Source organism: Gadus morhua, chromosome 3, assembly GCF_902167405.1.
Source record: "Gadus morhua chromosome 3, gadMor3.0, whole genome shotgun sequence".
Taxonomy (NCBI): Eukaryota; Metazoa; Chordata; class Actinopteri; order Gadiformes; family Gadidae; genus Gadus; species Gadus morhua.
In genome coordinates this window covers 16269709-16287426 of record NC_044050.1, presented here as the reverse complement: position 1 = coordinate 16287426, position 17718 = coordinate 16269709, and the positions used below count along the sequence as shown (strand labels likewise).

General features: G+C 42.7%; 1 protein-coding gene across 1 annotated transcript in view; it reads right to left on the bottom strand.

Moving 5' to 3' along the window:
* Positions 1–3120, bottom strand: part of dkk2 (dickkopf WNT signaling pathway inhibitor 2) — a 13096-nt gene extending 9976 nt beyond the window's left edge. Inside the window, exon 1 of the mRNA XM_030352638.1 lies at positions 2124–3120. Within this exon, the coding sequence (XP_030208498.1) occupies positions 2124–2339 (216 nt within the window). The 5' untranslated portion in view covers positions 2340–3120. The remainder of the gene's footprint in view (positions 1–2123) is intronic.
* Positions 3121–17718: the final 14598 nt, after the last annotated feature.

Below are 17718 nucleotides of genomic sequence, written 5' to 3'. Positions count from 1 at the left end.
CAGAGTCAGGCCACAGCTCTGGCCAAGGTAGAGTTGTGGCCCATACTTTTATAGCTCTGGAAAAGTATTCTGGCAGCCAAAGCACAGACACAAACACACTCACAAACACACCGAAACACACACACACACACACACACACACACATCCATGTGTGCGCTCGCCCACACAAAAACACACACACACACACATATGTGAGAGCAAACACACGTACGCACGCAAGCACGCATGCACACACACACACACACACACACGCGCACACACACACACACACACACACACACACACACACACACACACACACGCGCAAACACACACACACACACACACACACACACACACACACACACACACACACACACACACACACACACACACACACACACACACACCACAGTAGGCTAACATTCTTATAATATAATCTATTCCCAATCTTCTTTTACACACACCATTTCACAAGTAAAAGTGCTAATGATGAAATGCATAATGACATTTAAGGATAGTGGCTGTGGGGTGGTCTCACAATGCACACGTTATAGCCCCCTGGGTCACGTTCCCAAAGCACTCAAGATGAATGCAAAGGCAAGGAGAGACGTTTAGATAGAACAGCGCCATGCTGGCTTGCTTTGGGCTTGGACTGATTCCAGACTTCACTCAGAGGAGTAAAAAAAAGAGGCTTTTCCATAATTCAGTCTGTCTGAGCAGGATATCACACACACAATCACACACACACAATCACACACACACACACACACACACACACACACACACACACAAGCACAGACATACACACACACACAAAACCACACACACACACACACACACACACACACACACACACACACACACACACACACACACACACACACACACACACACACACACACATCACTGATGTCCACCACGATTGTTGCTAGCCACACTAGAGAGATAGCTGCCCTGCGGTTATATTGGCACACACTTTATCGCCAAAGCCTGAGACAAGAAAAAAGCCTGCAGTTAAATGACATTTGAAACTTTTGATTATAAGGCCGCAGAAATGTATGTTGTTTGAAAGATAAGGTCATGCTAATTAAACAGTGTGGTGGCATTGCTTGAAAATTATAAGAGACACAAAACGTGGCAGTGCCATCTACTGTCGATCGAAGAGGATCCAATCAAAGAATGGGCATTGATTTAACACCATCAGCTTAATCGATCCATAACTAAAATAGGCTACATATCAAATGTCTAGATTTATATCATAAATTGTCTGGTTGGATATATTGCATCATCTCTCCAGTCTAAAATTGGGTTAGTTAAGTTACTTGACAGTTTAACAGAATTTCAAGAATTAAACTTTTGAACAACCAAATGAATGTGCAATATTTTATATAGGCCTAAGGAATCTTAACAAATGTTAAATGTGGAGGATATTTCGATAGGTCTTAAAATAATAAGCCCACTTGGATCGAGGTAGACCTACACCTACAATTGCCAGAATAATAGCATAATTTATGTTTTCAATTTTTTCCACAGCATTTTCGCGGCCGCCCTAATCGAACCAAGTGTTTTAACAGCATGGAAAGTGTTAGAGCGTCTATTAAGTGGCCGGTTTGAATCCTTGTTGCCCCTGAGCAAAGGCTCCTAATCCCACAAGCGTCTGTGCCACTTTAATACATCAAGAACCAGACAGAGAATTACCCGGAGTCTTAACGTTTTCTCACATTTCTGCTGCCATAACATGGTTTCTTGAAACCTCGGTCCCACACGTCGGGGCCGCGACGTCTGAGAGCCAATTAGGGCCCTGATTGATACCGTCCGACCCCTTAACGACTCACACGTGGGGAATAGTTATTCTCTGGATACATTATGCAGTTATACTTGGTCATACGGAATTGGGTAAGCCGCATTTAAAAAATGCTCCCCACATTTCAAAACGACACAAGCGATCCAGTAGGACGGAGTTCATCCGATTGAAGGCGTGATCTATTTATCATAACAAACAACTGTCATCCATATCCAATGCAGTGCACTAACATACCCTTACATTCAGAGAAATAAAACGCTGCTTAACCTGATATATTTGCGTGAAACGTCATAACAACACTACAAAAAGTTCTGACCCATTGCGCATGATAATGTACCTGTGTGAGGACGTTGTGCTTCTTGGGGATCCCTGCGCTGTGAAGGGTCCCGGTGTGGTTGGTCCCCGGCGTGGGGTGCGCCTCTTCCAACAACGCCGACCTGATGGAGTTGGCCTTGGAGCGCGCTTCTGGTCTCTGGGACGTCCCCGTCCGCACCGTGGCCACGAGGAGCGCCAGTACAAACCACCACCATCTACTCCGAGGGAAAGCGAGCATCCTTCAAAAAGACGTGGAGTGCCGAGAAGGTAGGAAAGGTTCAAGGAGCACACCTCAGCGCTCACTTTACGAGCACCGACGATCTCGGAGCGGTGCGCGTTCTCGCAGCGTCCATGCGTAAAAGTTTACCGGTTGGCTGAAAAGTTTTTCAACTTCGATGGTTTTGGTAAATTAATTAAATAAACCCAAGACTGCCATGGATATAATAATACTTTTCTGAAAGTACCGTCGACGGTTAAGAAATTATCCTAGCTGTTTCCGTTGAAAAAAATATAAATTAAAGAAAAATAAATTGGATGATGGACTGACGGTTAGGATAGATTTTTGCAAAGTGGTTTCCAGCGGTCCGTATCTGGCCTAGGTGCTTGTGGTGATGGAGCTTGATACTTTGTGATGTCGGATACTTTCTTTTTATAGGATTCTAATGGCTTCGCTTCCTCCGCCCCCATTCACACTGACAAAGACTGAACCCGATCTGTGTGCTGCAGCGAGCACCGTGCAGCACACCGGCTCCAGGGGTCTGTGAGAGGGGGACTATAAACTATAAAGGTCTACACTGCGTGGATTAATTGGGAACTAAATTCGTTTTATATATAGAGATATTTTATTGTTTCGGATTTTTGGGGGTATTTTTTCTTTTTCTTTTGGTGCTTGAGCAAGTAGTCACAGAGCGTTACCAACTACGCATGGTTTATTGACTGGTATTAACACAGAACGTGTTTTATAGAACCAAGGGCATATCAAATTAACAAAGGTAGATGGAGAAATTTGAGGGTGATTTGCATCCATGATCATATACATGGAATGGTTTGGTGAAACGATTATTAGACTTCGAATTTTCGACCCCAGTTAATTCCCAATAGATGGATGTCTAAACGGTGTTAACAGTGTTTTATCTTTAGTCTTAATCTGTTAACAGTTGTTATGCTCTGCATGAATGACACCCCCCATGCAGGATATGTTATGGGAGCACTTTTAGTTTGGAACCTTGGTCCTTCCTCTTCATCATGAAAAACAGTATTTATATTGTTTATTTCTATACAAACCCCGTTTAGAAGCTGTTTATACAGACAAGCCTGTACATGTAGACCTATTAAAAAAGGTACAACTAAACTGACTGTCATGTCTGTACAACTGAACAGATGTCTGTTTAGGCTATGGTAGCTACTAGTGTTGGCCTAACTACACATCACTACAGTATATTTCAGCCACACATGAATGCATCGAGGAGTCATACGTTAATTCATAGTCAAAAATCGATTTTGCTTTAATGTAAGAACACTGGAGGTTATAGTGAGTGACATGTCGGATTTAAAACAAGGTCCTGTGATAAGCAGGCCAGCCCCATCACTTCTTAGAACACCCTTTCCCACAAGGTCGCTGTGACTCCCACCACCAAGCCATGTCTATTCAGGAAGAAAAGCTGGCCGGGCTAAAGGATGAAATCAATATAGCAGTCAGAGCTTTTGACCTCAAAAGCTATCCATCACAGGCTCCAATTCAAAGTGTCAAGATCCATTGTTGGAGACAATAGACGACTAACTAAACTGGGCAGCGAGAGGAAGTATTGGACTTGTTTGATGCCATTGTCCACACCTAAAGGTGATACTATTTAGAGGTTGGATCACCGGGGGCTTGCACAATGATGTACCCACAACTGCACTCCCCCGATGATTGTCATCATCAGAAAGTTAGTTAGTTTCTTTAAAGCATATGCTAGGTGGTAGCATATGCTACGGGAAGAACTTCTGCTCTTCCGCTCTGAGATATAGATTTACAACAAGACAATGCCATTCACTTCAACGCAATACAAAAGGCTATACAACACAATACAATACTAGACAATACAATATGATACAATACGATACAATTCAATACAATACAATACTAGACATTATAATACAATACAATACAATGCAATACAATACAATACAATACAATACAATACAATACAATATAATACAATATAATAATACTGGTGTTTTTCTGGTTGAAAAGTTAGCCAGTGCAATGATTAAACCACATTCTGCAGAAATCACGTGAAGTCAATATGATGGAGACTTAGATATATGAATCTTAATGAAGTAAAGGTTTCACACTCTTAGGATGGTCATAGACCTTTCCTCCTTAACCTCCCAGCCCTTGCTAGTCTTCTCTTGGGTCTTGACTTTATTTCCTCCCAAATGGTTTTCTCAGGGTGGTCCAGGTTTAAAAAAAACTCCAAAAGTCATGGAAGCAGATGTAAGTCCTGGATTCCTTTCGAAACCATTGAATTCAATCAAAACACTCTTAAATCAGTTTTGTTCTATCCTTTGCGTGGATGGAAAAAAATACAAAGAATCCAGAAAAGGCATATTTAGATAATGAAGTGAAGGCTGATTTAATGTTGAAAAAATCTCTGCCTAGTAAAATGTGGCCACTTACACTATTATTATTATTATTATTATTAACGACATTATAATGACGCATAAAGTTGAGTTATATCTTTCTTCGCTTGTCAATGTGCTTTTGCAAGTGATTGGGGCCAAGGGAACCATGTCAACTGAAATATGAATGACATTGTAAATATCATGTAAGCCAAACGGGAAGTGGAGGTAAAATAATGAATAAATCCATAATCCTTTAACCTTTGCGGAGTCCCAATGTTTTGTATTTGTCCATCATGGATTATCCCAACCGATATATCACGTTGGCGGGCAACTGTAGTTTTGATCAAATGAGAGGATAATCGTATGCAGGAACCTTGTTGAAGGTCTCTGCGGGCTTCATTTGGTTTGGACAAAGGTAATGTTGGAAACGTTTTTTCCTATTTGGTGCCAGGGGTCCAAGAAAGGTTAGGACATTTAGACCCCTTGTTGTGAAACTGCAACAGTTTGTGCTGCGTTTATAAAGCCATTCTTATAAAAGAGATGGATGGAAAATGTGCGTTACTTCTCCAATCTGTTTTAAAATAGTGGTAGTTAAAGTCCTATCAAGGCAAATACCATTTTCTTCAGATTTAAGGGAAGATCAAACGACCTGGACATATTTTGTAACTGAACTATCATGTCAAATGTTTTCCATCAGGTCTCTCTCACTCTCCCGCTCTCCCTCTCTCTTCCATTTTTTCACACCATTTCTAAGTAAACCAAACATCTTTAGACAGATAATAAGGCTAACATGAATGCCTATGGCAAGTAAGAACCAATTTTAAATCACATGTGATATTTAGTAGTGGCACCGTGCCCTTCCACACATTACAGCCAGCATATCGTCTACAAACTACATTAAGACATAAGACAAAGGGCATAGTAGAGACATAGTAAATCACCTTTATTGTTATCATGACGTCCACAGTAAATAACCCACAGTCAAAACAGGAGGAATTCTGGAGATCCATTCTGGGCTAAGCGTGGAGGTATTACATATCGCAACCCAAAAATGTCCGTACCTTGATCCATAGACATGAATTCCTATCAACGGAGCCCACGCTTCCAACATAAACATCAACTCCAGATTTGACCCCTAGACACACACACACACACACACCGATACATCAATCCCCGCACCCCCAGGACTCCTGCTTTGATTCAGGGGGTTAACAGTAGAACACAGGCTCGGTAATGGGGGTTACAGTATATGTGTTCAGTGTTAGGCCCCCATGGCTGATCTCCCAGCACGACGCCAATAAATCACCCAGGCGTGAAGCAGCCAAGCCCAGGGAAAATGTCTGGTGTGTTCCAGTCTTTGATGTGTCATGTGGTGCGGTTCACACGCGTGTGGGCCGAGCTCCGACGCCGAAGAGCGATGCTTCCCTACACATGATCCACCGGGCCAGTTCACCTCTTCCCTGTGTAGTCCAGGGCCGCCTTCATCCGCCTACAGCTGGGAGCCAGGAGCCGGCTCATCGGTCAGTCGGATGGCCTGCTGGGCCAGGATGAAGTATAGTTGGGCCGACAGGCAGCAAAACCCCCTTTGGATTTCCACAAGAGTTACCATTTCATTCATTTAATCATCGTTGTCGGCTGTCGGGAACTTAATTGCCGACGACAGAGTGGCATTGCGGTCTGACCATACGCACACTACTCACAAACGCCATAGATGAGGAATGTTGATTTAGGGAATGTGTTCCATAAGAATGACTTAGTCATAATTATAGTAAGTCATTAGTATAAGTATAACTGATTCAGTTGGGAGTTCTTTAGTCATTATTCTAGTAACTCATTAGTATAAGTACAACTCATTCCATAAATAGGTCTTGGTCATTAGAATAGTAAGTCATTAGTATATGTACAACTCATTCATTAAGTAGTTATTGGACATTGGTATATAGTAAGGGTTAAGGTTAGGGTCATTAGTTATAACCAATTTATTAAGTAGGTATTGTTCATTAGTATAACAGGCATCAACAATACAGTCAAATAATTGACTGAAACAGCCAGAAGAAGTAATTTTTATAACTATCACTATTAATATATTATTTCATGGTATTCTCATTTTTAAATAAATTCATACATAAAAAAACATGCTTTGATGTAAAAACTTAACATAATGGCTTGTTTGCATAGAAATGTACGACAAAGAAGTTCCTCAAAGCCACATGTCTCCGTCAGCGGACGTAGAGGTTTATTGTTACAACATTGCGTGGTTGTGTCCGTTCTCCCCACGCGTCTCCCCTGCTCCGATGTGGATCATTAGCAGGACCACTTTAATCAAAACTCCACTACAGTTTCACAACTCCCAGCCTCATACAAAGAAGGCACATTCCCGGTCCAGGAAGTTAAGCCCCCTGTGTTTCTCAGGTTTTTTTCTTTCCTTTACAAAGAACGGAGCTGTAATGCTCTACTTAAACAGAAGATGTTGCTTTGGGAGATAATTGTTCCTATCCTCCGCTCCTTTCTCCAACAAGATGGATTAGGCCATTTCCGAAAGAGTGGGGACTTTGAGACGGAGCGGCAGGAATGCGCGCTGTTACTCCTTTTAAGTGACTCCGATTATTTAAATGATAACAGTGACCCTTGTTTTTTTTTTCGAATCGCTTACCACATGAAAGCGTTGCGCAAAGCTCTGGTAATCAAGGGCCCCCAGAAGGCCATCCACAGCTCTAAATCAAATGATGCCCGTCCCCCCCGTCCCACTCTCTCTATCTCTCTCTCTCTCTCTCTCTCTCTCTCTCTCTCTCTCTCTCTCTCTCTCTCTCTCTCTCTCTCTCTCTCTCTCTCTCTCTCTCTCTCTCCCTCTCTCTCTCCCCCTCTCTCTCTCTCTCTCTCTCTCTCTCTCTCTCTCTCTCTCTCTCTCTCTCTCTCTCTCTCTCTCTCTCTCTCTCTCTCTCTCTCTCTCTCCCTCTCTCTCTCTCTCTCTCTCTCTCTCGCCTTGGGGCCGTGCGTACAGAGACATCTATCACTGGTCGCAGTGTTTTAGTGCCTTCTAACGTCTTCTTTAAGGATGGGATCGTCTCACACTGAAGTTTCATTGTGGACACTCGATAGGGAAGGAGGGGCGGTGGGGTGCATTCCCCATTGATGTCTCATTCATGAATGTGCTTGTCAATTGTAAATGAGCATTAGTAAATGTAGATTGTCTATAGTGTTTTTTGGTTCTATTAAGTTATGGATTTATGCTAGCATTTTGTAAATAACTCATACATGCACACACACACACACACACACACACACACACACACACACACACACACACACACACACACACACACACACACACACACACACACACACACACACACACACACACACACACTAAGGAACGTACACACACAGACACAAACAGACACACACACTCTCACAAGCACACTCCGAGGCTATGTTTGTTATTCACCTCTATACGGTAGGAGGATCACATGCTTTTGGTTGTCCTTCAGCCAAAGTAGAAGCTGAAATGCATATGAAATGTAAAAGTGCCCGTGTGACTCAACCCAAAGGTAAGTGTGTGTGGCGCTCTAGCAACCGCCAGGCTGTTTTAAAGGGCTCTAGGTAGAATACACATTCCAGCAGAGCGCCACGCAGCAGATCCCGCGCCCGACAGACTGTGGCCAGCTCCCCAAAATTGAGATTTATGACGTGTCTAACCAATAAAGTCTATAAATACCATATTCCCATGATCACTTGCAATTTCTTTTCGCCGCTCTCTCCCCCCCTTCCCCTCCTCCTACCCCTGCTTCAAATATTCCACAGAATAAATACAGTAAACCATCAAATTAGATAATCCCATCTGCGGTGTTGTGTAGTAAAAGTGTGCTTGGAGTTAAACAGCGCTTGGACAGCACAGATAAATGTATGCTTAATTGCTGTTGCGGTGATCCCTAAGAGCAGCCCTGATCGGAGCTGACAGTAATGGCGTTTTAATTGAAGCCAGCCACATGCAATGTGACTGGTGGCATGGACGCCGTGTCTGGCGTGGACCTATCACTGTCCTCAGCACTTGGACTGTTAAACTGCTGACTTAAAAATGCCCACAATCATTTCTGTGTAATTTTTCAGCCGTTTCACAAGTGTATACTTTTCTGTCTGCGTCCTGCATAATCCTTTTACACATGCCGCCTCTATAGTGTTTTGACACTGGGTAGATCAAACATTCATGTCTGGTTTCCCACAGTTTGATGCCATTTAAATGCCAATGATCATATACTATGCATACTAAATACTATATTCAAAATAACATACGTTATTACGATGGAGAGTTCAAACACAACCAAAATGAATTCAGGTCGAAAAAGAACAGTAAATGTAGACTACGTGCAAGTCTCTGGTTGATCCTTTGACGGTTAATATTATTTTTTAATCCAATTTGAATTTGGTTTCTTTTCCTCAACTTAATCCCATGACACCATGCTATAAGTATCTTCTTTTTGCGTCGTCTTTAACTAACTATGCTGTATCGCAAACTGCTCAAGGCCAGTCTTAATCCAAGTCTAATTTGGATTAATTGAATTATACTTTAATTAAATCTCTTTCTTCCCCCATTTGACTCACGATTCCTCAGAAGCAATCTGACCCTTCATCCACTCTGCCCTCTGTAGGTGTTTGTTACTCCCACCAGCAGCTGTGATGACATCACCCCAAGGTGATCACCAGGGTTCCATGCACAGCGGGATTAAATGACGGTCTCACAATGCACCATTGTACCCAAACGTGTGATGTTGGCGCACAAGAAAGTCATAGATCCGTCTGAGGACTTCAAGCGCCAGTTTCTATCTCTGTAATTTCCTGAAAGATTTTCTGCATCTCGCTGTGGCCTGTGTGCCAACTCAAGAGCTGTCTTGTCCAGGCCCTTAGCAGAAACTGATCTTATACCATTTGTATTGTTGATGTATTCAGGTTTAAAGTCCAACAAAATGAAGTTAAAGACTCTGATAGAAAGAAGTTATTGTATTAGTAGGGACTAAAATACTCATTCAGCTGTGATATTGCTCACACACTATTTTGGAGACATGAGTTCTTATGACAGGAAAGGATGAGGGACAGAGGATACTTTACACAATCTGCCAAGATTCCAGGGGTGAACCTACCAACCGCAAGCATAAGTAACTGTCCGCTCTTCATTTTAAAGTTATCTTAATTAACCAGAGTCTGTGGACAGCTGGGACTGCAATAATCATGTCTGTGGTGTGGACAGAATGTTCTGGAATCCGATGAGTCGGCATTCCTAAGACTCAGACCTCAATGTCACGAAAACAGTTCATCGATCGCTCAATGTCCAGGAATCTCGAGCTAAAGGAAAGGAAACCAGCTGAGCTGGGGCGTTTGAGGTCCACATTAGCTTACTTAACAGACCGCTCTCTCACAGAGGAAGCAACGCCTTCACACTAATCTGGCCACCGGCCGCAGAAACCCTGCCGATCCCAGACAGGCAAAAAACGTTATGTTCTCGTCACCCTCCGGGCCGACGTTCAGACATGACCGAGGCAGCGACGTACGCCTTCAGGCCTGGGAAACATTCTCGCTACGGCAATTCCTGGGGAGAGACTGATGACAGATGGTGGTGGTGTGAGAGACATGTCTGAAATACTTTGGACCAAACCTGCAGAGATTGTGAATAAGTTGTATAAGTAAAAATAATTCTGTTCTCTTTCAACTGAATGATATCCAGTCCTACTGGCGCAAGGAAGTCATTTGTCAGTTTATAACAGAACAAGTAAACATCCATAAGAGTGTTCTTGGTTTCATGAGGAAGGAAAGGTTCAAAGACGGTTTGGGTCAACTTAAAGGACAGCAGATCTCATTTGTTCAGACATCGTGCTGGTGTATTTCCAAGCACCACAATCTCATCTCCCAGACATGTGTAGCTTAACTTATCATATGGCATATGGCAAAGTACGTCCACTATATTATCACTGTCAGCTGCTTGAGCTGGGTCCTACTGGTGCTGATTTAGAAGTTCAACATCCTACATCTGCCTTCTTATATACGGACTACCATGGAACACCCCAGCAACGCATATGTCGAACAAGCCCAGACGTTGAGGAGTAAATATTTATTGGACCTTTCTATGTGTTTTTCTGTCCTTCGACATTTTTGTTGTAATTGTATTCCCATTTGATGGTTACCAGTCCGCTCAAGGGTAGGAAGAGGAGTTTCATGCTTTACAAACACATATTATCCCAGATAGAATAGCGCCTTCCACACATTGCCCCCTCAACCTTAACTCATCCTGACAATCATTCAGTGATTTATATGTTTACTCTAGCCACAAATCAATCCCAGAATGCAACACACTTTCAACACTGTTTATATTACGAGATAAAAGTTGGAAAAATGAGGCGGGGGCGTTTTGAGCTCCTGTTTACACCAGCCTTTTCGCCCCGGGTTTCCGTTGTTTCAAGCAACACCACTGATCTCAAAGAATGTGTTGCTGACAACAAGTCCTTCAGAAGAGCAAAAGGAACGAAAGATATGAGATAAAAAATGGCCTGCTAGCTCCAGTTAGAAATACGATCCATATTGAAGACTCTAATATAGTTCTACCAACACACTTTGACAGGACGACTCAAGCCACGCAAGCTCACTCAGCGACTCAATCTATTTGTGTGTGTGTGTTATGTGTGTGTGTGTGTGTGTGTGTGTGTGTGTGTGTGTGTGTGTGTGTGTGTGTGTGTGTGTGTGTGTGTGTGTGTGTGTGTGTGTGCGTGTGTGTGTGGATTTATGTGTATGTGTGTGCGTGTGTCTGTGTTTGTGTGTGCATTGGTATGTTTATAGATGCTTGTTTATTAAACTACTGCAGCGTATGTGCCTGTATGCCTCGTGTATGTGTGAGCCTGTACGTGCATGTATCTTTTTCTTATGTGTCTCTCTGTGGTCTGGAGAAATACAGTATGTGGTTGTAATGGGTACCAGGTGGTACACCTCCAACCCACCCCCACAGAAAACAGATTAGGTGTTAAAAATCCCTGCCATTGGACTGCAGCCCATCGTATACCTGACAAATAAGACGAAATGCCAAAGGTTCAAAAAAGTAATACCACAAGGACACAGAATATGGGTAGATGACATATGGGGACAGGGCTTACGGGGACATGACTTTTGAGGACATGACTCTAGGTTACCGAACTACTAATAAAGAGCTAACAGGCAAAGCCATTGCGTTATTAAGAATGACAAGTGCAGCTACAATCTCCCTTTAATCTTGAAGGAGGTCTTTTGCCTGACGGGGTCGGCTTGTTATAAAGCCGTATTGAATATAGAAAAGGCTAAAGGCAGTTGGTACACTCAAAGACAACAGCAACGTTGGGGAATGCACTGCTTATTTTGGTGGAGATATTCAAATTTACTTGACTAATACAACATGGCGAACGATGAACTCTTAATATCAAGCAGCAGTTTATCAGAGCTTGCATTTGTGAGGGCCCATTGGCCATGTGGTTTCGCCAACAGTGAACACTAGGTTGAATGAATGGGGCAAAGATATGCCACACAATGGTATCCCCAGGGTGTTGTTTGGGCACAGATGTGATGCACATTGATGACATTTGTTCTCGCTTGCGATGCTCACCATGTGGATCAAATGGGCCCGGGCTTGAAACTCATCCACGAGAGAGTGAAAGGGAAATGCTGTGGTTGGAAAAAGTCAAAGAAAAAAAAACAAAGAAAACAGAATTTCCCAAAGGCCACGGTGAGCAGGAAAATGTCCTCGTCCGTCCAAGTAAATAGAGCTCAAAACATTTCCCAGAATCGCCATTCTTCAAAGCATAACGGCGTTAAGTTCATGTGGAATTGAATCCCTCTGCTACACCTTTGTCATCACATCGTCCAAAACAATACCCTGAGCCTTGAGGTAGCTCGGTTGGTTTTAAAAAGTTAAGATTAAGTGCTAATGATAAAAACAATGATGGTGATGGAGTGGGGGGGGGGGGGGGGGGGGGGGGGGGGGGCAACACGATCCACCTCTGCGATCAGATGTATCGTATATGTAACCACTTAGCAGACCTGTTTCGTTGTGCTCTTTAGCATGTGGAGGCTGCATCCACAGAATCTTGTCACCTGAGATTCTCCAGAGCTTGCCAGTAGGAAAGATTATAGTGCTGATATAAAATATATATATGGTTTACAGTGCCAGCAGGGTAATTATGTGGCTAATTGTGTGACAGGAGATGGGATGGTTTATAGAAAGATGATATGTTGTCTGTGCCAGACTACTGCAGTGGAAGCTATACCGAGGTCAATTATGACAGCCCACAGGTGTCATGTTGTGTCTACCATTCAAAACCTTTTCTAATAATCACAAAAATATTCAATTATGTTATTTTTATACAACTCGACTCCGCTGAACTAGAGGCTGAAACATGCCCATTGTCTTGGCAGTTTGTTTTAAACGTTGCAGCTGGTTTTAAATGAATGTTTGTGAAGGTTTCTTATTGCTAATTGTTAATGTATTTGTAAATCGTTTTCAAAGTCAGACAAGTGGTATTGGTTGTGTAATGAAGTGTATAAAGTGAGTTATTAGGTTGTTGGCATCTGGACATGCCACATCTAACAGTATTGATCTCCCTGGGGAAACATATTTATACCGCTGTCGACAGCGTATTCTCAAAATGTTGTGACAACACTGCTTTCTGACCGCACATTAAAATCAACATACAAAATATAGAACATTAACAGCGACAATTGTTTGTTTAAAGGCAAGTTGGCCCGTTGTATTGAAATGATACATGCTTATTTTGTTGTTTTTCAAAAGCGAGGTCTGTGCAGAAACTGTAGGTGAGTGTGCCCTCTGTTAAACTTTAATAAGTGCTGAGACAGTGCTAATCAATGTGTTTTGGGGCAATGTAGAGATACCTAATAATTGTATTGTATCTGATTGTTATTTTATTCGTGTACCACTTTGGTCATTTGGTGCATTTCATTTTATCATAACAGATGTTGAAGAGGTTAACTGAATGTGGCAGAAAGATGTCTTTATTCACTGTCTATGACTGCCGATTTGAACCCATTCCATATATTTTTCTCATAGTCTACTGAATCCCAACCCTGCCAATGTTTAAGGATAGAAGGAATACATATGGAAATCATTCAATGGAAACCATTTCAACTGCCACCTGATTATAATATTAATACATTTAGTTTCTGTTGTAAAGTGGGGAATCCTCCAAATATCTGAAGTAATCAAACTATACCTTATACAGAACTAATACTGAATAAGCTATTAATAAGAAAGGAATAAAAGGAATGCAGCATGGAGTATTATAGCTATAGTTGTTATAAGAGGACATTCAAGGCCCCTTGGTAGAAGGAGAGTTGTATTTTGTTATATTCTATTTAGTCAACTACTTAACTCCAAACCCAATTACTATTTGCATCTCACAACCGGAACTGTAATTTATTTCATCAGTTGTTTGGGATAACCACACATAGTCTGTAGACCTTTAAGTCGAAGAATGGATTTGGTGTATGGATCTTATTTTATATAAATGGTATTTTGCAGCTATAAAACCATTTAGGATTACGGTCATCCAGAACATGATTTTTTAGTTTTCTGTCACGACAAATTCTGTTTGATATGAAATACAGGAGATTATTGGTGGCTCTGTTCTTAATATGCAACGCCAATACCACAACACAGCAAACAAAATCTCAAAACAAAGCTGTTTGTAACCCCAAATAAATGAAGCAGAACCTCTTGCGTATAAATCTTAATCCTTCATGCTAACTTGTGCTGAGAGAAATAATAAAGTCATGAGTAAATAAGTGCCTGAAGGGACCTTAACACACACACACACACACTGGGACTAAGGACATCTGCTCTGATTATTCGTAAAAAATAAATAATAATAATAGCAACGGCAACACACCGAGATCATGAGCCCTATCGTGAGACACTACTTCACTACGCTACGACTCAATAGGGCAATCTGAGGTTCCCTCAAGCCCCGAGGCAGATGACCATCAGCTGACTTGGGAAAGATTGACCCACTGTGGTCAGGATCCCACAATGTGTACAAGGCCTTTGTCCAGCCCGAGACGAGTTCCTGCAGCGGATCCTCTCCGGGCTACACAGCCTTTCATAAGAGGCTCCTGCAGCGAGATGTGCAGTCGGCCTAATGAACGGAGAACACACAAGGCTTTATTTCATTGAGATATTAATCCTCTCAACTGCATAAAGACATCCAACCTTCAACCCCACCTCTCCCCACACACCTTCCTCCCACTGCCAGGGAGCTAGCCTGGGCTATGCTACGTCTTCTGTTCAAAGCATTGTTGTGGAGACAGGAAATAATACAGTCCAAAATAATTACTGCAACTTTTGATCAAAGCAAAACACTGACGGCCAAGACAAATAGAGACGGGGCATTGGATAGCGGCAGCACATCTGATGATACGCGAGAACATGAGCTGGTGCGACTTGTGCCAAATGGCGGCAGCGGAAAAAGAAAAGAAAAAACCGCCCTTGCCGCACTTGAACACAAACAAGAAGCGGCTGAGAGCCAATCCCAGGTAGTGGTAGTTTTGTTGAGTTCACCTCGTGAACTTAATGTGAACTACATGGCCTGATAAGTCAAATCAGGAGATGGGTCAAATGCAGCGCAGCGATGTTTGTTTTGCAGGAGCCAGCTGCCCCGGGGCAGAATACTGCCTGCCCAAACTGGGTCTCACTCTACGGTTTATTCTGCTGTTGACACTTTGATGTTTGTTGAGAGTTCATAGGAAATGCAAAAACACTTTGATTACTGTTGTTATACCAAAGTATCACTTGACAAACAGAATAGTTAAAGTGGTGGGTGAAATCAAAAGCAATACACCAATCTGATTCATCTTTGCCTGAATAACATAAAAAAGATTCTACAACCACACACGGATCATAAATGGTCCCATACATGGACGGTAGACACAGACTGGGCTTGCAGTTACTGAAGTCTGTCAAGGAGACCTCCACCCCACACCCCCAACCCACCGTTCACTCCATCAAGAACTCCACGCTCTAAGCCCTGCATAGCCTCAAAGCGGCACTTTTCGTGCCTGATAATGTTAATGTGTGGTCGGATGACACCTTGAAATTCAGTCTTGCCCCCCAGAACAGCCCTCCTCCTCACCCCCACCCCCCCACCCCATGGTCATGAATTGTGCTTTGAAGTGCTGGCGGCGCGTCATTTGAAGTACGATCTCTCTTTATTAAGCGAACGCCTGCGCTCTAGAGGTAATGTTCCCCAGGTGGTCTGTTTCTCATACGCCGGTGATGACAAGGTGCCATAGGGCAGCAGCAGGATTCATAACAGGAGGGCACACGGGTCATCTCGACAGTGTGGGACGGTGTCTCTGTAGCATACGTCAGGACAGACGTGGGGCATATGTTCCATTTGTTACGGAGAGAAGAGCTGTTGTGGTTGGCTTTGACCATCAACCATGACGTTGATAACGTGTTCTTGTGTTTCTTCTACCTCTGCGAGCTCAAACGATGAATTGGAAAAAAGACTGCATCATTCAAATGAATTTTGCGTTTGAAATTGACTGTATGATTACGCTGTTTTCTGCTCTACTTAATATGGGGGTAAGATCACCACGAACGGCCCACTGGAGTAAGGATTCTCTTTGGTGCTGCAACGGTGTGGATTGAGAGCGCATTTTGCAGTCAATCTAATCCGAGATTGAACCGTTCAAAGAAAGCTCCTTCTATATATTTTCTTATAACTTTGAATGGCCATCTGGGCTTGCAGAATGTACACAAGATTAGATTTACTATAATATTGTGAATTATTATTTCATTTTTCCTTTCTTACTCCATCATGGTTTTTCTCTCACCATCTCAGGCAGATCTGCACTCATTCAAATCACATGTGAAAAAGCCATCCCACGAAAACCTCCATTGTTCCTAACAATAACTTTCACCTCTCCGACAGACTGAGTGTATAAAACCTAATCAATAACAACACGACTAACCCATTGCGTACACCTTTAAACAATCTATGGACGCGAGGGGAAACGCTCCACGGTACTTCTGCAACACTCGGGCTCCGGCACTGTATCATCCTACCGCATGCGGCAAAGAGCAAACATGTTTTTATCATTACAGGCTTTGATGCAACTCAAACCAGATGGCGGTACGGAGGAGATAAATGGTGGCAGAACGTGTGGAAGATCTGAACCTGTAGGTGGTACTAGCCGAGATGAGGACTCTATTGCCGCAGGGGTCAGAGGGTATATGTGTGCCGCAACTTTAGGGAAGATCCGACACCGGTGGACGATTAGCTCACTTGACGGGGTTAGGGTTAGGGTTAGGGGTTTGGTATTACTTGGAATATTTGGTATTACGGATTTGGTAAAAAAAAGTTTTCAGTTTTACAATTTGTTATTTAGTCGCTTATCCAAAACCGCCAGACCACTAGACTTCCCTGGCCCCTTTTGAACCATTCTTTATTTTATGTTACAAATGTGTGTCATTACTGAATATATTGATCATCCATGTGAATAACAAATGTGTTCATTAATGTAAGTTGTTGCGCGACTTCAAACAAAGTTTACGATGATTACGACTTGAGAAGCCAGCATTTTGAGGATAAACTTGAGAAGCTAATATTTTCTCATCATTTTGATCCAGACTATTTCTGCAGGAAGGTTGGCAGGTCCAACTAACTCAACTAAAATCCTTCTGAACATAAAGTCGACTGCTTCAGATGAGACAGATGATGGTGTCTTTAAATGGTGTCGCCGCCCCTGACAACTGTTCCACCGTCGTCGGAGTAGTCAGGAGCTTCCTGCGGCCGCATGCCACTCTGTAATGATACGCTCAGACAGGACGATGTTAAATCTGAAGTCTAGGTCTGATTATGGGGTGAGGCCTCCAAAAATAGTCCCACAGCTAAAAAGCAAGACAGCTCTATGATAGCATGACATTGACGGAGGAATACTAACACTCTGAAGACATGACAAGCTCAGAGTTTAGGGACAAAACGTTG